The sequence below is a fragment of the Pseudonaja textilis genome, chromosome 2 (genome assembly GCF_049901715.1).
Source record: "Pseudonaja textilis isolate UNSWEBS1 chromosome 2, rPseTex1.2, whole genome shotgun sequence".
NCBI lineage: Eukaryota > Metazoa > Chordata > Lepidosauria > Squamata > Elapidae > Pseudonaja > Pseudonaja textilis.
Genome location: NC_141991.1, coordinates 26,537,644 through 26,562,089, shown reverse-complemented (window position 1 = coordinate 26,562,089; position 24,446 = coordinate 26,537,644). Strand labels below are relative to the sequence as shown.

Sequence of the window (24,446 nt, the reverse complement as noted above, 5' to 3'; positions counted from 1 at the left end):
CTTGCTGAAATCTAAATATATTATGTCCACAGTATTTTGCTGGTCTACTAATTTAGTCACTGTGTTGAAGAATGAAATAAGATTGGTTTGGCATGATCTATTTTTAACAAAACCGTGCTGACTGCTAGTTATTGCTTTACTTGTTTCTAGATGTTGGCAGATCTGTTTTTTTATTATCTTTTCCAGTATCTTCTCAGGTATTGATGTTAGGCTGATTGGTCTATAGTTTCCTGGGTCTGTTTTTTTCCCCCTTTTTTGAAGATGGGAACCACATCAGCTCTTTTCCAGTCCTCTGGCAGTTCCCCGGTGCTCCAGGATTTTTGAAAGATATGGTGCAGTGGTTCTGAGATTACCTCTGGCAGCTCCTTTAAAACTCTGGGATGTAATCCATCAGGCCCCTGTGATTTGTTTTCATCAAGATCAGACAGGTATTCTCTTACTATTTTTTTGCTTATTTTAACTTTTATTTCTGGTCTGTCTTTTACAGTTATGTTTTTGGTGGGTTGAGCTATAGTTTCTTTTTGCGTGAAGACAGATGCAAAGAATGAGTTAAGAAGTTCTGCTTTCTTTCTGTTGCCTGTTACTTCCTTGCCATCTTCTCTCTTTAGTGGACTGACTGTTTCCTTGATTTTTTTTCTTGTTATTTATATGTTGGAAGAAACTTTTTTTATTATCTTTGACTTTTGTTGCAAGTCTTCGTTCGTTCTGAGCCTTTGCTATCCTGACTTTGTCTCTGCAGATTCTAGCTATCTGCTGATATTCTGCCTCAGTTGTATGTCCTCCTTTCCATTTTTTGTACTTGTCCTTTTTTTCTTTCAATTTGCCAGAGAGATCTTTGTGCAGCCATGCTGGTTTCTTCTTGGATTTCTTGTTTTTCTTTCTCAGTGGTGTTGTGCTAGTCTGGGCTTCTATGATCATACTTTTTAGAGTTTCCCAAGATTCTTGAGTTGTTTTCCCCTTTAGGATTTTCATCCATGGAATCTTTCCCAAGTTCTCTCTGAGTTTATTGAAATCAGCTCTTTTAAAATCCAAGACTCTGGTGTCATTATGTTCTGTTGCTTGTGTTTGTGTTATGCTGAATTCTTGTATGACACGGTCACTCTCACCCAAGGTTCCTGCAGTTTCAACTCCCTCTATCACTTCTTCTCTGTTTGTAAGAATTAAGTCCAGTATGGCTGTCCCTCTAGTTTCACCCTCTACCTTTTGGACAACAAAGTTGTCAGCTAGGTTGGTTAGGAACTTATTTGATTTCTCACTTGGTGCAGAATTAGTTTTCCAATTGATATCAGGATAATTGAAGTCTCCCATTACTATTGTTGTGTGTTTCCTTCATATGTTTGTTAGTTGGCTGGCAAAAATATTTTCTGCTTGATTGGGTGGCCTATAATATACACCTATGGTCATGTCATTCTTTTTTTCTTTTATATTGACCCATATGCATTCTAGGAAGTTTTCATCTTTGGTTTCATGCATTTCTGTAGCAATATAGTGGTCCTTTACATACAGTGCAACTCCACCTCCTCTTTTATGGGGTCTTTTTCTTTTGAATAATTTGTATCCTTCTACAAGCATGTTCCAGTCATGGGTTTCATCCCACCAAGTTTCTGTTATTCCAACTATACATATTTATCTTCATGTATTCATAGTTCGAGTTCACCCTGTTTGTTCCCTAGACTTTGTATTTAGGCACTTGAGATCTTTATGTCTGACACTGTGTTTACTGTCTACATAATCTGTGTTGTGCCTGCCTGCCCCTACTTTCTTGCCACCTGTTTGATTAGTGCACAAGGTATGGCACTCACTATTAAATGCTTGGTTTTGGTTGGCATCAAGGTTGATAATCTTACCTGCACAAACATCTATTTCAATCCTCCCATTTCAATTTTCTTGAATTACTTGAATGACCTAAGTATCAACATTGGTCAGGAAGGGCAGCAGTAACAATGAAAACCATTCAAAACTAAGATTGACAAATCATGTAAGTATATTGGAACACAGTGTCTTGTGTAGTTAGGACACTGGGTTGAAAGTTAGCAAGACCATGTTTGAGACCCTAGTGCTGCCATGGGGTGGGTTGAGCTCCCATCCTTCACTCCAACTCCTGCCGGGGTCAGGAAAGGGGTCCCCAACTGGATGTCCCCCGGGCAATGGTGATGTCACTAGCTAATCCTTTCGACCCAGAAGCGTCTCGGTGCTTCTGACACGAGTGTGATGTGATGTATGGTATAAACCTGAAATACTTTGATCAGATCCACACAGTGAATGTCAAAATTTACCTTGAACTGTTTCTCTAGTCGAGTCTTGCCTCCAATACCAGGTATGAGAATGCTGTTGACATAGCTATGGAGCTGATTGGCAGAAACTTCAGTCTCTTTCCCGAGAATGGCTTCCAACAAGGCATCATGAATGAAAACATACTGCTCCTAAGGGAAGCAAAGAGAGATAGGCATGTATGGACTCTGTTCAGAATGAAATGCAAGTGCTTTTGAATCATGCAAGGCTGGATATTTGCAACAACCTTGGACCAAAGATTACCTACATAACTTTTCAGTTTCACTGATGGTTCTATTTCTGGAGCATTCATATTCCTGTTTTTCTCCGCTGCTTGTTTATTACCTTTCCCCCCAACATCTGTAATTTTTCTTCCATGCTGTCTAACGTCAGTCACCTTTTTCTATTTACTTTGATCAAACTAAAATAGTGTTATGAGCTTAAAGAGTGGAGTTATGGTATGACTTCTATCAACTTTTCTCTCTCAAAGGGCTGTGCATTTCAAATAATGCTAAGAAAATCAATCTTGGCAATATTTAAAGTTCTGAAACTTGGGGTCTGTATATTGTGTCCCCCCCACCGACTTCATCCCAAATAATTTCTTAAGCACTTAGCTTGTTCTGACTTTTACATACAGCTGGTCTTCAAATGATGACCAAAGTTGGAATTCAAAATTCTGTTCCTAGAACAATGAGTTGTGCCTGAATTTATGACCATGATTGCCACGGTTGTTGAATGAATCACTACAGTTAGGGGAACCTCATGATTGTTAGGGGACTCAAGCTTCACCCACTGACTTTGCTTGTTGGAAGCCATTTGGAAAGGTTTCAAATGGTGATCATATGACCGTGGGGTGCTGCAGCCATTGTAAATATATGCTTGTTGCCAAGCATTCAAATGCTGATTTTGTGACTGAAGGAAGGTTTTAATGGTTTTAAGTGTGAGAACCAGTCATCAGTCCCTTTTTTCACTGCAGTTATAAGTTTAAATGATCGCTAAAATGAATAGTTGTAAGTTAAGGACTGCCTGTAAATGAAAAACAATCAATCTGAATATATTCAATCAAAAGTATGGATGAGTATATCTATGTAGTCACTACGAATCAACATTGACTTGATGGCACATAATGATTCTTTATATACATACTTGTAAAACGAACAGATGCACACAAGAAATTTAATCTGCAAGTTGTGTTATTTTAGTAGTAAGTGCAATAATCAAACTTCATATAACAACATTTAGTTGATAGTGACTGACTGCAGTAATGGTAATGCATGCGTTTCTGATTCTTACCTCCGTCTGGACGAGGTAGTTGCGCTGTGTCCTGATGTGTTTCAGGAAACCCAAGACATTAACTGTGCTTTTGTCTTTTATTTGTTGCAGCATACTGTCTATTACAATGTAGGTACCAGTCCTGCCAACACCAGCACTAAAACCCCCAATCATAAGTAAAGAAATAAAGCAGTAGAAAACGTAATTAAATATTAAGAAAGAATGCCTCGACACTATTATTAATTTTTATAACAACCATGGAAGTGCTGTAAGCAATGTTCAACCTGAACTTCTTCAAATGGAATAGGATATGGCTCGGGATGCTTGGAAGTAATCCCAAAATTGACACCCTGGAATATGCTTTGGTGATGAAATCAAGATCTCTGGGGAATTTTGACAAAATGGCTTAAGGTATCCTAAGTTTGTATCCTTTAGAGATCTGCCAGCACCCCAAATGATACGTAAACGTTTCTAGTATAAATTGTATTGCTTCAACCAATAAACTTTTCTGTGGTTGATGAAATGTTTGCTTTGCCAGAAGGACTTCAAGATTTTTCTTTGAAGATAAAAATGTCTTGTGTTTTCTTTCTCTTTCTCTTATGTTCAGCTGTCAAATGCCTTTCTCTTCCTTTCTCTTTCTTCTTTAAGATCTTTATTTGCATGCTAACAAAATACTCTTTCATCACAGCCTTCACCTCACAGCTAAGGATCTTTTTTGTCACAGTGCATATTAATGTGATTTTCAGGGAGGAACTAGCCCTGCAGAGGGAATATATATATAGAAGCTATGTCCCCACTAGTGAAAAACTCAGGATGATTCAAATCTGCTTTCCAATTGTTCTATGATTATCGAGTTCCAATTTTAGATCAGGTTTTGGAATGCTTACTATTATTTACTTTCAAAGGTGACTAGATGAGAAAGCTTAGTTTGCAAATCAGTTAGAAACCAATTATAGTTGTACAGCAACTTCAGAATGAATGATACTCAGAAACTTGTTATGTAATTTCCCCCTTTTGATATATCAAAACATTTTCACTATGTATATCATAGCATCCTTTTCAATTCAGAAGAATGAACTTTACCAAATAACTGATGAAAAACCTTTTCAGATGGTTTCTTTTTTCAGTTTTATAAGAAAAAATAAGAATGCTAATATCGACACATCCAGGAAACCTGAAGGTCATTTTGGCAATCAGGATATATTAAGAAATCTCATGAATGCAAATATACCTATTTCCCTGACAATGTGTTTTTTGTTTAGCTTTGTGCCTAGTTATGACATAGTGCTTTTCAGTATTGTTTCCAGAATAATTTATGTTATTAAAAAAATAAAAATCCAGAACCAGATGAGTATCATAATTCTAAGACTTAGAATGTATCCTTGGTTTAATCCTACATTCCATGAATGAGCTTGGAAAAGTGTCTCAGACTCAAGTCTCTCTGTAATATGTGTTTTTCGTTACTGTGGTAAATGTAGCTATTCATTTTGGTATTGAATGTCATCATCGTCATTACATCACTAAATGAATTTAGACTCATGGTGATCTGTAAAAATGTCAGCAGTTAAAAGAACAGGTGATGGACATATAGACACATTGTTGTATATAAAAACCAAACCACAGTTGCAACTGTACATTAATCTACACTAGGCCTGAAGGCCGGGTGCGTCACACACAGGCCATGCCCACCCCAGCTCTGCGAAGCCCCCCCCAAAAATCATGGCACATCATGTGACATTACATGACATGGCAAGTTTGACATCCGCAACCTACACTATGTTGTCACCAAGAATAGATTGACAATGTCCAAACATACCTGCAATGTACAATTACTGGACCCATCTCAGCAGTTCTGGCTGCAGAGGATCTTCTCACAAATGTCAGCACGGGAAGTGCATATTCAGGTACTCCCATGTCAGGCCACTGTGTGTAATGGTACTGAATGACCGTCCTTTCGTTTTGACGACCTTTGGGATTCCCCTTTTGATCCAGAAGTCATGAAACATACAGGTAGAAAATATTTATATTAATTAACATCAAGGTTTCCTTGTGTTCACATTTTTCCTTTACTGTTCAGCTCTCTCTGGACACACGAGAGCAGAATAAACTCAATGGTGCTATAATTTAAGGATTTTATGTGAAAAAGCCCTGTAAATTCAAATATAATACTATTATCGAACAATTGAGATACACTTTGCTTTACAAGGCAACCTTCTTTGTAATTTTGTATTATTGGACTAACATATCAGTTTATGAGAGGTAGTTTCAAGTTCTTACAGCCTGACATGAATTGAAAACTGTATCTTCCAAAATGCAACTGAATAAGATAAAACTGATCTATGTCTTTCAGGTTCATAGCCGTATTTCACTTGAAGAGTAGTAAAAATTGGGCCTCCCAAAGTTACAGGACTACGATCTCTATAATGATTGGACTGATAGGAAATGTATGTAAACTATTTGGTGATTTTTATACCTTTTTAAAATCCAACAAAATTCACAGACATAATCCTGTTTTAATTTGCTTATTTTTGATGATCAGCCTATTCAGAAAACCATTACAGTAATTTATAATGCTTAATATAAATTCCTTGTTCAACAGTGCCAAATTTGAAAAAAAAAAGATGTTGATGAACTATTTTCTTTAACATTCACTTGCAATTTCAATTATTGTACTCATTTCTCTCAGCTATTAAACATTCTTAATTTCCTAAGCCGTGTCAAATTGTAAAGATATACAATTTGATTTTCTGCTATGGGCATTGCATTGTTCTTGGTTTTCTGGCCCTTTCTGCTTCGTTGTACACTACAGAGAAAGTCTTGCGATCGCAACAATCTTCGAATAGTGTATGTATGTACAAATGGGTCACACTCCGTAGCAACATCCCAAATGGACATTTATTTTTAAACCAATGAAGTGTAATGATATTGCTCACTTTTTTCATTTTTGCATTCCTGACTGTGAAGCGGCGGACAGTGTAGCAAGCATGTACTTTTGTGCTCTTCAGTGTGACAATGATATGGCCATATTCCTCACTGTTTTCAGTTGGCCAATATTGGTCGCATTTTCTCTGAGGAAAGAAGAATAACACAAAACATTAAAAGTCTGTATGATGCCAGAGGTTTCTGAATTAAGGAGGATTGAATCAAGAGATCTGGCTGAATAAAAGAGCTATATTTCTCGTTTGGGGGTCTAAAAAAACCTGCTTATGTTTGTTTAACTCTTTTTTAAACACTTTATTAAAAATTTTCAGAGGGACATAGTGGCTCAGTGGCTAAGACGCTGAGCTTACCAATCAGAAAGGTCGGCAGTTTGGTGGTTCGAATCCCTAGCACCACATAATGGAGTGAGCTTCCGTTACTTGTCCCAGCTTCTGCCAACCTAGCAGTTCGAAAGCATGTAAAAATGCAAGGAGAAAAATAGGAACCACTTTGGTGGGAAGGTAATAGCATTCTGTGAGCCTCTAGCATTTAGTCATGGGGTCACATGACCACGGAGACGTCTTCGGACAGCGCTGGCTCTTTGGCTTTGTAACGGATATGAGCACTGCCCCCTAAAGCCGGAAACAACTAGCACTTATGTGTAAGGGGAACTTTACCTTTTACCTAATAATTTTTATGAATAGGTTATTTCATGAACCAATTGTTAGGACATTATTTGTGAAATATTGTTTATAATATAGATTATCTGATATATTTTTACATAAATTCATCTATATTTTGTCATATGTCTGGCTTTTATTTGTGTTAGTCTTAGTTGCATGTTGTTTTTCCAATGCTACTATGAATTGTTTTGATTATATTTTTAATGGAATGATAGTGTATACATAAAAACTGAGATAATGTCTTGCAATTGAACTGGAATGTACCAGCTTCAAACTTAGTTTTCGAGATCTTATTTTTCCTGGGCTACGAGGGCCATTTTGAAAGTGTTTTTTTCATTTCTTTTTCTAGTGGCAACCCATTTCAGTCAATGTTAGCTAGTGAACCTCCTTTTTTTATCCCATTGTTCTTTTAAGATAGAGGTCCCCAATCCCTGGGCTGCGGCCCACCAGCGGGCCGTAGCCCTTTTGGAACCGGTCACGCAAGTGGCGGTTGTGTGTGTCTGCGCAGTTGCATTTGCATGACTGGCAAATACTCATGCTTGTGTGCCCAGCTCCATATTTGTGAGTGGCAGATGTGCATGCTTGGCACGTATAGCTGCATGGAGTTGCATGCGAAAGCACACACGCCTGCTGCTTGCCTGGAACCCTTTCCTCTCTCCTCTCCTCCTGGCCCGCCTAGGAATTCCTAGCAAATGGTTTTGGTTATATTAATTAAATATTGTTTTATGCAGGAAATAAACTATTTTCATATCATGCCTGTTATTGGCTACCCATGAGCAGAAATGAGATCTGCCTCATACAGTGATTTATTATTACAGTTTATGTTACAACAAAACCAGTGCAACTCCTTAACAAGACTGAAAAAAGATCACACATCTCTGGTGAGTATTGGAGAAAAATGTTATGGTAATAAGATGCAGGCTATTCCACTTACTCTTCCTTTTTCCACAAGATTTGTAATCATGATGATAATTCCAGTGTTTTGCTCCCAAATCATTCTCCAAAAATCTTCAAATGTTGACTTTAAAGGGCCCTGGGTGGCAATGTAGGCTTTCGCTTTGTTGTAACCCTTCAAAGGAAATCACAATAGTATGTAAGATAAAAGTCTCTGCAATAGCAATCATATTAATAATGTATGCCTCTCCAGAGCAGAGCTCTTTTCTACTGAACGTTTGAGGAATTTGGAGCTGAAGTTGAAAAATGAAAAGTTCTGCATGCATTAAGAATTTCTGTTTCTTCTGAGGGACAAGATTTCTCGAGAGAGCTGAGGAAGTAACAAAACAACTTACATCAACATAATTGGCATTAATGTAGTCGCTGTGCTTTGAATCTTTTCCTGGTAAAGGTCTTAGTTTCACTCGACTATGATCATCTGCAGAAACAAACAAGGAAAATACACATTTAAGAAAGTAAGCCTGACACATTTTTCTTTTTTAGTAGATGATTGACTAAGGAAAGAACTCTCTCATGTCAGTAAATGTTACAGAGGAATTGGATTGATCTAAAAATAGGTTGTTCGGCAAATAGGAAGCGTTTTCTCAGTTGGTGATCAAAGTGTTTTGACTGTTTTCTTGGAACACCTAATAATATCAAAGTTATTAATCAATTTTGGGTGCAATGGAATGCCAAAGACAGTCAAATCAGGTAATCAGTTTGGTGAGATCCAATCAAGCTTCTGTTAACAGAAGTCACAGAAAGGGGAAACTTCAGTTTTGGAAAGTTGAACATTTTCAGAGACAGACATGAGGAAAACTACTTTTATGAGACTGCACCAGAATTTTGGCGATGCTATTGTTCAAAATTGGTATTTATTTCAAATCATGGCAGGAAAAATGAATATGTCCCTGGAGATTGGTTTAATGAAGTTAGAAAAAAAATAATGTGTGGGGAGGGAAGGAATAATGCTACTTACCAGTATTGAATCCTATCCTTTTAATTAATTTCCACTCTATTAAAGACTTTCTGGGAATTAGTATATCACATTGGAAAAAAATTAGTCTAGAACACTGAGCTGAGTATTTCTTATGCAGAGTCACTCTGCTAAACAAAAACTGTATATTTTTATCATCAAAGATTATCATTATACAGGCCTGAAAGAAGCATATTATGCATTTGTTGAAATTTTATTATTTTACTTTATTGTAAGTATACTTATAGAAGTATACTTATAAGTAAGTATACTTATAGAAAGCCAGTTTGGTGCAATGATTAAAGCACCAATCTAAAAACTGGGAGACTGAACTTGTAGTCTTATGCATGAAGCCAGCTGGGTGACATCGAGCCGGTCACTCTCTTTCAGCCTTAGAAAAGATGCAATGTCCAGCAACTTGAGCATCTGTGACGCAGTGGTTAGAGTGCAGTACTGCAAGCTACTTCTGCTGAAGCCAGCTGCCTGCAATTTGGCAGATTGAATCTCACCAGGCTCAAGGTTGACTCAGCCTGCCATCCTTCCGAGGTGGGTAAAATGAAGACCCAGATTGTTGGGGTCAATATGCTGACTCTGTAAACTGCTTAGAGAGGACTGTGAAGCACTATAAAGCGGTAAATAAGTATATATTGCTATTGCTAACTTCCAAAAATCTTATCAAGAAAACTGTAAGAACTATTTCAGGCTACCATCATGACTCAACAATGACTTGACCATACAAAAATAAATATAATGATAAATTGGGACATCATTACAAGATAACACAGTAGTTGTTATTTATGACTTCTCTGAAGGCCATTATTACTCACATGCTAAAATGTTGATGTATCTGTTTTTGTGCTTGTTGTCGGGGTGATTGGAATGTTCAGCGGTGATGTTCATGTCGGATGTACAACGCTGCACTTCCTGTTAAGAAAACAAATTGAAAAAGCAGATAAGTGCCAAGCATTTTGCAAACAGCTCATTCAGAACATATTGAAATGCTGGGAGATAATTGATTTTTCCCCATGAGTATCCTTTCAGCAAAATACAATGTAAACATATTCCAGCAAGTTCTATGAAAAATATTTTCTAGTTCCAAATATCTGATGAAATCTACAGCGATTAAAATTCAGTCTAGTGCGAAATCCTGGGTATAGCTGTATTTGTAATTATTTCTCTCATACTAACACCCAGGAAGAGATTCATTGTAACTGTAGGCTTTTTGTGGCCAATATGAAACAGTACAACACACTATTAAATAAAAAGATAGATTGAACCAGATTTGTATCTCAGAAAAATCTATATTTTAGATAAAATATAATGGTTATCCCACAGGGTTAAAAAAGATCAAATGACTGCATAGAAAACACACACACACACACACGCACACTCATCATGCTATTCCCTTTTGTGTTAATCTAATATTTGCTCCAAATCATTCAGATTTCATCGACATTGCATACTATGTGTGTATGTTTCTACCACCTATCATCCATCCATCTATCCATCCATCGGCAGATCTCTCTTTCTCCCTCTCTCTTTCTCCCTCTCCCTCTTTCTCTCTCATCTGTCTAATAATCTATCGTTTATTTCTTTATATTTACAACACATCTCTAATATCTTTTCATGTGTTTACACACTTGTTAATAGATTCCATTACACTCCCTGTTTTATTCCTTCCTCAGTGTTGATCACTAAGCATTCCATCTATCTTTTCTTTTGTTAAGATCCACACTAACAAAACTTGTTGTAGCCTAGTGATTCTAGAGGCTTAGCAGCCACGGTTAAAAGTCTTTCTTTAGTGGAGGGCAATTTTAGAATTCCTTTCTTGATAATAACCCAGGTCTCTGTCACAACTGAACTACACCTTGCCACCTTGCCACAGCATGGCCAAACTGTTCAGTGTTCATGAAATACAACAGACTTGGTGATTTTTAAAGAGGATATTTCTTTTGTCTTCCATTCTGTTATAAGATTTCCTGCCCAATGTTACAGAGGCTGTGAAGAAAGACAGCTTGTTTATTTGTAAATACACAAATTTCAATAGTCATTGTGCATTCACACAGCTGTACAACTTTCTCACAAGAGGCAGTGCTTTGATATAATCATATAGTTGGAAGGAGTCATTTTGGTCTCTGAAACCAATTACTTGCTCTGAATCAGAATCTAAATTGAAGCATTTTAAGCAGATAGCTGACCTTTGTTTAAATACATCCAAAGTAGGGGGGCCCATAACTTGACTTAACTAGTTCCCCTATTATAGGGCTGCTACTGTTACGAGGTTCCTTTCTATCATTCAATTGTAATTTGCTTTCCTATAATTTAATCTAATATTCTGTACTCTGCAGTCTGGAATCTTTTTCTCTGTGATCCCCTTTGAAGAATTTGAAGATTTCTTTTCAAGAATTTGAAGATAGCATATCTCAGGCATCTTTTCTCAAGCTTCAAATGCATAATTTCTTCAATTTCTTGTCACAACATTTTGTTTTTAATCCAATAATTAACTAGCAGAAGTTTGAAAATCACTGTGGTACAGGGACAAAGTTGACAAGAAAGGATTTCATTAGTGACATTGCCTGGATGACACATTCAAAGAAGGAGTATGTAGCATCTTAACATTTTTGGACAGAGAGTGAAAGCTGACTTTGGGATCCTTAGCTTGAGGCCACAACAGAAATATGCTTAAATTTTCAGACGATGCAAGCTGGAACTTTGAAATGGCCAACGTCCCACTAATTCCATCCAAAAAGAGAGGAAGTTTCTCTTCATCCATCCACCAATCTTGTGTTCATCATTTTCCATCCTGTATCCAAGTGCTTTATTTTATGTTCATATACAATGGTTCCCATTCTTTTGATCAGATTTGTATAGAGTATACATGTGTGTATGTGAAAATTTGCATTGGTATGTTTAATTTTGTTAAATAATACCTCTCATTGCTATCAAGGGATTTTTTTTGTTTATGCATATCCTAAAAGAATCTGTTCCCATCAATGTGTGAATATTGATTCCCTTATTCATTGTAGACTAGGATTTCCCTCAGATACAGGCTAAGGATAATCCTATGATTTAAACTGGGAAATGGGCAGCAAATAAACTTAATAATAAAAATTTAAAAATTATATGAATTTGGATATCTAGGGGAGGAGTGTAGCATGCATATAGCAACAGCACTTAGACTTATATACCACTTTATAGTGCTTTACAGCCCTCTCTACGTGGTTTACAGAGTCAGATATTTCCCTCAACAATCTGGCTCCTCATTTTACCCACTTGGAAGGATGGAAGGATGTGTCAACCTTGAACTTGGTGGGATTTGAACAGCTGATAGTCAGCAGAAGTGGCCTGCAGTGTCTGCGTGTATGACAGCTATTGGTTTGGTAGGCTATGCTGGGTTGTATTCCTGTGTTACATCTGTGGAGTATTATCAGGGCCATCTGGTACCCTCTTTCCTCTCCAGGTTACAAAGATCCTACAGATATCTTAATCTTTATAAGTACCCAAACTTCAAAATAAGGGATGTCATTAGTACAGCACAGCTGCTACAAAGAAAAATCAGAGCTAATTGCCAGAAGGAATTACCAAGAGAAATGTTAATAATATCCACCTTAACATGGATTTCATGATTATATAGAAATGTCACAAAGGACTGCCTTGCAATATCACAGCTCACTGCTGCCCCTCAAGTGCAAAGAAGTCACCTATCTTTACTCTTTCTAACCCAATGGAATACTGGAAAGAAATTATGGCTGCAGGATTAGGAGTCTGCCCATCAGCAGGATGATACTTATAATATGACCAAGTTTGGTTGTGTGGTAAGCGACAACTAAAGACACACTGAGTTTAAAAATTGGCCAGATTGGGCCAGGGGTTGTGGAAGAAAAAAAGATCCAGAAACATTTCTATAGGAAAGATAGTTGGGCATTAACTTGGAATATTGTCAAGTTCTCTGTTTAAAATTCCCTGTCCTCCTTCCTGGAGCATACAAAAGTGGTCAGACTCAATACAAAGCAAAAGAAGAAAGACATATTTAGACTTGGATGCAATATATTTTATTACACTTAAGAAAATACAGATGCCTTAATGACAACTTCTGGTAAAGGAGTTAAAAAGAATTCCAGATGCTACAATCTGGATGATTTCTTTCCCCTGCTATTCTTTCTAAATCAACAGAATATTGGAAAGCAATTTTGAAAGGAGTTAGAACTTTGAACATCCACCAATTTAACTCTCCTAAAACTGAACAGAATTGGATCAAATTTGGCGTGGGAGGCGATCTTGGCAAAATACAGATTGTGAACTAGATCAAATTAGGGTCTTCAATGAAAGAGATTCCTTAATGCATTTCTATGGACGATGCAGTTTTGCAGTGGATTGGAATATTGCCAGCCCCTCCAATCTAAGCCCCCTGCCTTTTGTCATATGTCCCCCACCTATCTTTCCTTTCCTTTCCTTTCCTTTCCTTTCCTTTCCTTTCCTTTCCTTCCTTTCCTTTCCTGCATTATAGTAGTAAAGAAAAGCCAATTATTTTGTTCCTTTTCCAGAAGGAATAAAAACTCCTCCTTCTACTCTCATTCCAACACAGACAGATAAGAGGAGGCTGGACTAATTCTATTATGCAATTTTCCCCATCAGATTGGAAGCAATGTATATAGAAATAGAAAAATGTTTTTAATTTTAATGAGAATATGGGAAAGAGAATTTTCACTAGGGCTGGAAAGAAAGGAATACAGACGTTACATCCTATATATTTTGTATAGGTCATCTGCAGTGTACATCTTCAACCATGGACAATGTCATGAATAATTGAATAATAGTAAAATACTTAATCATATACAGAGGCTACATTTATGATGCGTTCAAACACCTCTATTTCTAGAATGAGTAAAATAGACACCCATTTATAACTCATGTCTTTCTGTCTCTCCCCTATGGTTGTAAACTCCATATAACTTGGTTCTACTCTTTATTTTGTTAAATGAGGAAAAGAGAAAAGGGAATAGTATTTTATTCTCAACACTTCCATCTTTAATAATCCAATTAAACTCAATAATAGAAAACTCAGAAAATACAGAAGCAATTACTTCTACTTAAATTAAAGAACTTCCACAATTCAATTTTTACTCTTCACCATGAATTCCTATGTCACATTTTATATTAAAAAAGGGAATAAACTACAAAAGCGGCATGTAATTTGTAATTGTCATTATTATTTATGTAGAACAATGTCAGTGTGCACAACATTTTACACAACAAAATAAATAACCCCGTTCATGGTTTTCAAGTTCTTTTGGTTGATCTACTTCCTCTCTACAGTGAAAATAGTAGTCCAGTTTTATAATAAAACAGCCCATAGAAACAATTTGATCCAAACCACTGAGGATTTAAAATTCCTTAAAAAAATAATTCAAATTGGGAACAACGTTTTATATATCTGGCAAGGAACCACTACAATGTTATATAATGATCAGAAAAATTACCAGTGTCTATTATTTTTCTGAAAGGTGGTTCCAAGGTCAGGAACTTTAATTAACCTTTCTAATGCTTAGAGGTAATGGCTCTCTTTAATTCAGCTGAAGTCTCAGCTGGCCCATATTGGGCTAATAGAGTAGGTGGCCTGGGAATAGATATCAGACACCAGAATGAAGGAAGAACACGATGATGACTGATTTTCACAAGCAATGACTGATCTTACAAAAAATACTTAGAAGACCGTTAAACTGGAAAAAAACTAAAGGACTTTTCAAATCTAAAAATGTGTATTTTATTATTCAACCTTTCAACAAAATATTCTGGTAGAAATGTTTAAGATTGGACAAATGTAAAGCACAAAATTTAGGCATGCTCATCTGGATATCTCTTTTCTTATAACTATAGCTGTAATCAAAGTGTTTTGGTCAAATGTGTTTAGCTAATGACTAATGAGAAATCAGGGTGATATGCTCCTTCAGTTATTTAATTTATGAGCAGCTTTGTGTTAACTCGTATTAAAAAGAATAACAATGGGAATGGATATGGAAGAAGTATGCATCGCTGAAATATTCCTTGTAAAAAGAATGGAGGTATGTCACATATTTATCTGTGACCTTTGGTTTTGATATCCATTCAAATCAGAACCCCATTTATTATATTTCACTATTGAAAGCCAGATAGACTCGGTGCACCTAATAGTGAAATACAGCCAAATGCAATGTGATAATTAGAATCTAAAGAGAGACAGATGAAAAACAACAAAAATAAACACTCAGCTGACAATTAAAGTCAATCTTCAAAGGGCAACTTGAATAAAAAATGCCTTTGTCTAATGGCAGAAGGTTAGTGGGAAAAGAGCTAGGCCATTTTAGATGCTTGAGGTTTTTGTTATAATCATACTGGATTTATATTGATGCTGCAGCACAGAGGCAGTATTCCCTGATGTGAGACCGCTCATTTATTCTTGCTTAATTTATTTAAATGAGAAAAAATAAATAAAGGTAATAAATTGGGAAATTACTGGTAGAAAATTATAGATTGATAACAATTGGAAAAATGATCATTTCCAGGACATACACTTTTATTAAATTTTGAGTTGTTTAGTTTACAACACCTGGCAATGTGTGAATTATTCAAACAAGTCACATTGGGACTCTGAATTTTTATGTGTTTGGAATACTGTTTTGCAGTCAATATTTGTGCTTCTACAAAGAAGAAATTCAACTCGCGTTTATTGGCAGTCATGGACCAGAATATAAACAGTCTTAGACTTAGAAAAACTTGAGATATATGTTATCAAACCTATTAGTGTAACAGCTGAACTGATAAGATCTCTGTTATAGCAGACCAAAGCTCTATTAAGTCAAAATTTCTTTTTCAGACAGCACTTAAAAAGATGTGTGAAATGAGGAGCAGATTATTTTCCAGTACACAGTTTTCAAAGATGCTTACCACTATAGAGAAAACAAAGATCCATCAGTCTCCTTTTAGATTCACTGATGTATAGCTAATAGATCAACAAAATTGACAAAACAATCTGAGAGGTATGAAAATATAACGAAGCTATATTTTCAAATTTTAGTTTTGGGGGAAGAAAAAGGCATTTTCCTCATAAACAAAAAAAGTTCTTGTTTTAATAACAAGTATTTTAAATAGAAGAGAATTTGCCAACGTAACTGAATCTGGAGACAAATGACATCAGAACTGATAGATGAAAGTACTATAGCTAGAAAGCACTTCCTCATCAATAGGTGGGAATTATATTTACAGTAGGATGACATTATTGTCACCAAGTCCTGTTATTCTGTTATTTCCCTTGTCAGGAGCAATTATTAATCTAAATTTATGCAAACCTCTTTTAATAGAGGTTCAAATTATAATGAAATCTCAATTTAAAGGACTGGTTGAGGAGTGTGCATGGCTGTTATTCCCGATTGTCTGTTAAATTGAAAAGTACATCATAAAGTCACTTGCATAATATCATTACAGATTTGCATAATATCATGATGCAAATGCTACAAGATTTCATCTGCAACATTCACAGTCTGTGGCACTGATAGTCCACTCAATAGAGGTTTCTCTGTGGTGAAGAATTAGAGACTCAGTGGAACACAAAAATACAAATGAAAGTGAGTAGATCATCAGATTGGTGCCCTATTAATATATCTTGACAAAAGGATCCTTTTCTTGATTTTACTGATTACAAAGTTCAAGAAGAAACATTGGATGTCCTCTCCTGAAATTAATTTATTAAAAAAAGATTTGCATCTTCTTTACAGTCCCATCTTGAAGGGACTGTAAAGAAGGGACCAATTAGACCATTTAATACAATTTTCTATTTAATGCAGTAATCATTTGTGATAGATGGTGGCCCAGCTTTCACTCAAATGATTCCACTGCTGGTTCCATCGTTGAATTTATAATTAGAAGTCATAGCTAATCTTTTCATGTTCCTCAGGGTTTCTTGATGGACAACTTGTCATTTATCTAAAATACTTGTATAACTCGTCAATGTCTCATGAAAAAAAAACATTTTCAGCCACATAGAAAGGATAACAGAAATGGAACATTTTTAAACATATCTGCAGGGAAAATAGTGCATATAAATGTACTACTTCTTTTCAAGATACGACTATTTTCAGTGTGACCACACTGTTAAAAAATAGTGTAAAATATAGCAATATAGACTCCAGAGTAGGGAGTTTGGCTCTTGTTTCATAGGGATGCCTTAAAAACATGCAATTTAATTCTTCTACGAATTCCTTTTAAATTTATCATTAAGATAGGCTTTGAGGTTGAAATTTCAATTATAAAATGGACTAACTTTCCCTTTGGTGGAAATTTGCAATTCAAAAATCCAGTCGGACAAACAATCAAAGGCAGCATTGGTCAATAAACATACTGAACACAGTATTAGACATGTCCATTGTCCCAAGCACACAATGACTATCTTCCTTTTTGTTAATGGCAGTGATTTCAGACACAGCTGAAGCAAAGTTTCCAGTTGTGTAGCTGGTTATTTTGAATAATTAAATGGTGTCACAACCAGCTGTGATGAATTGGACTGGGGTCTCAATTCATAAATAATTGAGGAGACGGTACTGCATTTGATCAGTCCTATCAACTCCTGCTCTCCCGAGGATAAATGTTTGTCCTGAATACCATCAACATTGTTAAATACCTCAATGTTCCTGTTCAGTCATCCAGCCAAGAGTCAATTTGACTAAATCACTTTTAACACCTTGCACAGCCGCTGTCCTCATGAATACAAAATGCTCATGAGTGGCACAATAGGATTTTTCTCCTATTATTTGGGGGTCGGTGTGTAAATTATGAAACAATGCAGCCAATATTTAAGCAAATAAGCAAAAAATCTTCAGGAATATGCCAGAAGGAACCAGGTTTTGTACAAGGGCCTTATTTTGTACAAGGTTGAACACAGAAATGTTCCTTATCAAACCAACAATTTTGTTAACAGTCATTTATGTGTAAATATAGCTGCCTTTAATGATTTAAACATGGCCGTTTTAACACCTGATTATTAAAATATGTGGAGGCCTGAAACCATATTTCTGCCTCCGGTCCTGAGAGAGATGACACAACAGCTGCATGCTATTTTTGGCTGTGAGAGCTCAAAAGATCCCTCCTTCTTGACAGCTATTTCAAAGCCCAATTGTGCTGAAAGGAACACAGAGTATTCAGAATGGTTAATACTGGCTTTTGGGAAAACTGTTTTTGCTGATTAGACCCTGAGTCTGTCACTGTCATTAAGCATGAAGCTGTGTTTATCTAAGCCACATGATTTATAAACCCAGGGAGCACATGGAGTCAGATGAACACACAGCTGCAGTAAGCACTTGTGTTTCAAAGCTGTAAATGTCTTCAACATGCATGGCCTTGGTTTCGGTTGCTGATGGTCAATCCTATATCATAGTTATCACATTACTGGTTTTAAATTATTCCAGGTTTTTTTTTTCCTTGAGTGAGATGCAGCTTTTTCAACTTTCTCAACTTCCAAACATTGTAGTTTAATACATGTTATCAGACAGGATTGATTGATCGATCAATTCATTCATTCATTCATTCATTCATTCATTCATTCTTTCCTCATTCATTCATTCATCCATTCATTCTATTTATATAGGTAATTATGGTAGCTCCAGCACCAGTAGTATGATGTCATACCAGCACAGATGCCACATTGACATTTATTTCTCTGAATCTCATAATCTCTTGAAAATTCTTTCAAAAGAAAGTGCTCTCAGGAAGATGATTCGGCTTCCGTCACAGTCAAAGTTGTTTCTTCTTTGGCTGTCCTTTGAGAGGTGAACGTTGCTAATGCCAGCTCCCTTGGCTTAGGCTTAGACTTAGACTTAGTATAACTTTGTCACTTTGAATGTACACTAATTGGCATACATTAAAATGAATTTTTGTTGCATATAGTTCTCAAAGCTATCCACCTCCAATATACAACCCATAACTGTGACAAAATAAATAAATACAAAATTGTGCATATACCATATATATGATACAGAGAAACAACACCATCTAGTCTCGATGTACACATGTACATAGCGAGAGAAACGGATCTTGAGAGTTTACCAGACGGATGACGTAGGGAACAAAGCTGTTACAGAATCTGGTAGTCCTGCTAGAAATACTTTGAAACCTCTTCCCAGAGGGGAGCAACAGAAACAGACAGTGAAGTAGGTGTGTCGGGTCTCTAACAACGCTTTGAGCTCTAAGCACATAGTGCTTATAAGCATATCCTGAATAACAGGAAGCGAGCTTCCTCTAATCTTCTCTGCTGTCCTTACCACTCTCTGTATGGACTTTCTATCTGAGGCACTGCAGCCAACAAAGCAAACAATGTTGCAGTTTGTTAAAATGCTCTCAATCATGCCTCTGTAAAAAATAGCCAGGATAGAAGAAGAAAGATGCGCTCTCCTCATCCGACGCAGGAAATGCATACGCTGGTTTGCATGCTTCACTAAGGATGATGTGTGGAGAGACCAGTTCAGATTGTTAGTTGTCTGCACCCTCAGCTATTTAATACTGTTGACCACCTCTATAGCTGCATCCTTGATACTGAATGGAGTATGGCTTATGTGCCTATTGCTCACTTGATGTCTCCACTGATAGTCTGCTGCTTTTTTCCCAGGCTTCAGTGTTTCCAGTAATGGAGAGTATTTGTAGCTCAGGGTTGAAATGAGGGGTCCTCGGTGCTCTCTGAGCTTGGTTGTTTTCTTGCAGACGTTTCATTACCCAAACCTGGGTAATTTCATTACCTTGGGTAATGAAACATCTGCAAGAAAACAACCAAGCTCACAGAGTGCCAAGGACTCCTTCAGTTTTTCCACTTCCCAATCAGAAAGTGTATGGGCATGACAGAGTTACACTCTTACATCCACTTATCTGGAAGTAAGGTCACTGGAATTCAATGTCAAGGGAATTTATTTCAGAGTAGACATTTTGGATATTAATAGATTCATAAGCAATCATTTAAATACTAAAAAGGAGTTTTCCATTCTAAAAGCTTCTAAAACATACCTCAAAATCTTCTGAAAACCCATGCTGGTTGTTGGCATACAATTCACCGATATGCTTCACAAACTGTTTGACAGGAATAGCTTCCATGTCATCTGCAAAATGAAAAAATTAGATTCAGTTCCACTATTTATTCCCATCCCTCCGACAAGCTTGATATTTCCTCTATATACTACTTGCCAATAATATGTTTATAAATATGTTTTAATGTGCATTATCAAGTGAAATCAGCCCAATATATTATTCAGATTGTCTTACCATTTCCTTTGGCTCAGGACTCAAGAAGCCATAACCTTTCCTAAATTGTTGGGCTGTAACTTACAGCTACCAACATCTTTCATTTAAGGTTATATTTGCATGGGCTGCTAGAAGTTGCAGTTGAACAGCATTTAGAACAGGGATATCCAGTCTTGGCGATTTTAAGGCTTGTGGACTTCAACTCCCAGAATTCCCCAGCCAGTCATTCCTCATGCTGGCTGGGGAATTCTGAGAGTTGAAGTCCATAAGTTTTCAAGGAGGCAGGAATGGTGCGGATCCCATCCCCGAGGAAGATACACCTGGTGGGACCCAGAAGAAGGGTTCTCTCCATGGTGGATCCCTCTCTCTAGAACATCATTCCCCCAGAGATTAGAATGGCCCCCACTCTAACATCCTTCCAGAAGGCGCTGAAGACGTGGTTCTGCCAGTGGGCCTGGGGAACCCAGAGACGGATGGAGCCCATTAAATGGCTCATGTGATCTGCTGTCTCCAGGGTGGGGGGGGGGAAGGTGATTTTAGTATATTATTTTGATTCTTTTAAAATTAGTTTTATTGTTTAAAATGAGGTTTTATATTCTATAAGCCGCCTTGAGTCGCCATGTACGAATAGGTGGCAATACAAATTCAATAAATAAACAGACAAACAAACAAATAAGTAAGTAAGTTGCCAATGTTGGACACCCCTGATCCAGAAGAAACCGGTTCCTGTTTTAAATTTTGACATTAATACATTTACTGCCAAAGTTCTCTATGAATGAGATGGGTGATACCTAAATTTGACTAATGAGTAAATGTAATGACTCTGTTGTGTCAAGATGGGCTAATTGTACAGAGTGTTATTCAGGGCTCATTGTGTTGTATAAATATTTTGCTTAATTGGTTTTTGTTTTCATTGAAATATATTTTGCTATTTGCCACAATGCTAATAACAACAGGACAGATTGCCTTGTTTTTGATAAAACTTGTGAGGTGTCTGTGCTTCCTTACTTAGGAAGGGAAAAGCAAGACATTTTGGGAATGAATACCATTTAATGATGTCATCATACCAATATACAGATAACAGATAATCAGAGTTGGAAGGGACTTTGTAGGTCATCTAGTCCAATCCCCTGCCCAAGCGGGAGACCCTACACCATTTCTGACAAATGGCAGTCTAATCTCTTCTTGAAAGCCTCCGGTGATGAAGCTGCCACAACTTCCGAGGGCAAAGCTGTTCCACTGATTGATTGTTCTCACTGTCAGAAAATTTCTCCTTATTTCCAGGTTAAATCTCTCCTTGTTCAGTTTCCATCCACTATTCCTTGTCTAGCCTACAATACTAATAATATATAAGGTACAATAATGTACCTTGGGTCATTTGGAAATCCCAAGTATTATGTCACCTGCAAGATGACATCATTATGTTTACTTTTTGATATAGTGTAATGTGTGAATGTGCTCACTGAACAAGGCAAAGAAACTTTCTATGGAATGATTTCAAAGCATGATTGGTTACTGCCCTTTTCTGCAACTTTGTATTCCCATTAACTTCACTCTGTCTCATATAATCTTCCCTGTTCCATACTTTTCTTCATTATATTCTAGGCACCAATTTTTCTCTCTCCACACACTATAAAATATTTTGCTTTCATTCTTATGTTTTGCAGTAATCATTCTCTTATATGCATTTTTTCTCCTCCATTAACTCTTTCACTTCATCATTCCACAAAGCATCTTTTTTCATATTTCCATTAGCCTAACCTCACAGACTTATAGGTGATTTGGAAAGATGATTTATTTACTCTCTTCCAAGCATCTCCCATATCCGTTTTCCTTACATCTACTTTCCATCCCTTAATCTGGATGGATTAATCTATCTTTCTATTTACTGCTACACAGGCCTTATTTTCCTTCTTTCACAGATTTTCTTATCTTCTCTCAAATCCTTTCTTGAATCTATTAAAAACTGATCTGTTTCATATTTAGAATCTCTCTGCATTCTTAACTCCGTTATTAATTACTTTTCCATCATAAAGAGTGAAATCAAATCAAATTATGGCTAATCAATTATGTTTTGGGATTAATCTGTTTGCCCCTTTTAGACTATGAATTTGAAACACTTCCTTTTTTTAAGCACATGCCAAAAATTAACCATTCCGTTTAACTTTTGGTTTTCTAAAAGGCCCAATAATTTCTTCAGTGCTTTTTTCCCCCACCCACACATTCATGTCAAATAACAGAATATATTTTCTCTTCCAGGTCTTTTTTATGCCAAATGTTGCATAATGTTTCTCAAAATTTAGCCCTGCTTATTGATCAGTGTTCACAGGATCAACTTTGTCCTTTCTGTTAGAATCTCCTTCCTTCCTTCCTTCCTTCCTTCCTTCCTTCCTGGCTCCCTCCCTCCCATTTCATTTCATTATTTCTGACTTCATAAATTGACTGAATAAGTAACTTTCACAATGTCGCCATTTAATATGCATTTATTATGACAGCAATAATATGGGAAAACATGCCTTATATAGCAAATAGCAAAGATGTTATGCGAAACAGGTTTTAATAGGCTGTAATAATCTGTATTTCAGTACAACAAAATAGTAACCAAAGTTAGTCGAGTGCTATGTCATCTTTAATGTGAACTAGTTTTTGACACAGTGGCTGAAAAATTAACAACTTTTCCAAATTTACATTACAGTTACTTTATGGAATTTATAACATTTTGGCTTTCTCATGTTCCACCCTGTCTTGTCTGACCTGACTATGGAACTGCCATCTTTGTTGAGTGGCTGCATTGCAATGTTTCATGAGCATGCAAAATCACAAAATCAACTCTGACATTTTGAATCATACAAGAATAAGCCAATCTTCATGAAGTAGCTATTTAGCTATGTTTTGAGTAGGCCCTTTGAGTTCAAGGAGACATGTTAGTCATGCTTGAAATTATATGTTATGAATTTCAATGGATGTTTCTATCGGTAATTTGCCTTTTTCATTGAACAGGTGCCTGCCTGATTTTAGCCTGAATTTATCTCAAAAAGCCTTTTAAAATTCTTTCTAGCTAGGAACATCTGCAGGTGGAGTCAAAAGAATTACACGATGGTAGGCCCAAACCTGTAGAAACTGAAGCCATGCCTCTTTTTAAAATAATCATTAATCATACCAGTCCATATACCCACCTTTCCTGAGGCAGGGGTGGGATGCAAATATTTTTACTACCAGTTCTGTGGGCGTGGCTAGGTGGGCGTGGCTAAGTGGTCATGACCATGTGACTGGGTAATGTATGTGTGGCTTCTTCTTCTTTTTTTTGCTCCATTTTTTTTTTTGCTTTCTGGACCTCAGGGAAGCCTCCTGGGCGAAGCAGTAACACAGCGAGGGGGATCCTGACTCAACTAATCATCGGAACAGCTGATCGTCAGGAAGAAAAAAAAAAAGAAATACCGGTTTGACCGAATCGGTAGTTGTTTTTTTACTACCAGTTCGGCCGAACAGTAACATTTTTTACTACTGGAAGGATGGAAGGCTGAGTCAACCTTGAGCCAGTGGGGATTGAACCCCTAGCAGTCAGCAGAATTAGCCTGCAATACTGCATTCTAACCACTGCATCACCACACAGTGGTGCTTACTCTCCATGCTTTACTTCTATTCTTAGCATCATTGGTAAAAGTTGATTACTTTTGAGTTTTTACTCAGTCTTTGAAGTTTGGATTATCCATCTATACCTTTCCTTTGTGACCTTACCCATTTCCTGTATGTGTCACCTTAGATTTCAGATCATGTTGTTATGGCTTCTGTTGTTGTCCTCCATATTTTATCCTCATTGGAACTGTTTTCGACTTCTTTTTTAAACCTCTGTCTTTAGTATCACCCATCCTCTCACACATATTGAGCTATTTTTCCTGAAATATTTTTCTTCCAACATATCCTATGCATCATTGTTCTGAGTTTATAAAATTAGCTGTTTTGAAGCATCTAATATAGAAGAGAATATTTGTAGATCAGGGCTGAACTGTAGAGTCCTTAGTGTTCTCTGAGCTTGATTAATTTTATGCAGACATTTTGCTAGCAAATTATTTAACATCTTCAGTGGTAGAAGGCAGTGGGGTTTGTTCCCTTTTTGTATATTAGCTACTTGCCTT

General features: G+C 36.7%; 1 protein-coding gene across 3 annotated transcripts in view; it reads right to left on the bottom strand.

Moving 5' to 3' along the window:
* Positions 1–24,446, bottom strand: part of PTPRG (protein tyrosine phosphatase receptor type G) — a 683,006-nt gene that overhangs the window by 10,955 nt on the left and 647,605 nt on the right. For all 3 annotated transcript variants that reach the window (XM_026721752.2, XM_026721760.2, XM_087923573.1), the window contains exons 15-22: positions 20,077–20,168; positions 9,882–9,978; positions 8,435–8,517; positions 8,080–8,214; positions 6,477–6,611; positions 5,360–5,523; positions 3,565–3,700; positions 2,277–2,423 (exon numbers count right to left, since the gene is read on the bottom strand). In XM_026721752.2, coding sequence (XP_026577537.1) covers positions 2,277–2,423; positions 3,565–3,700; positions 5,360–5,523; positions 6,477–6,611; positions 8,080–8,214; positions 8,435–8,517; positions 9,882–9,978; positions 20,077–20,168 — 989 coding nt within the window. The remainder of the gene's footprint in view (positions 1–2,276; positions 2,424–3,564; positions 3,701–5,359; positions 5,524–6,476; positions 6,612–8,079; positions 8,215–8,434; positions 8,518–9,881; positions 9,979–20,076; positions 20,169–24,446) is intronic.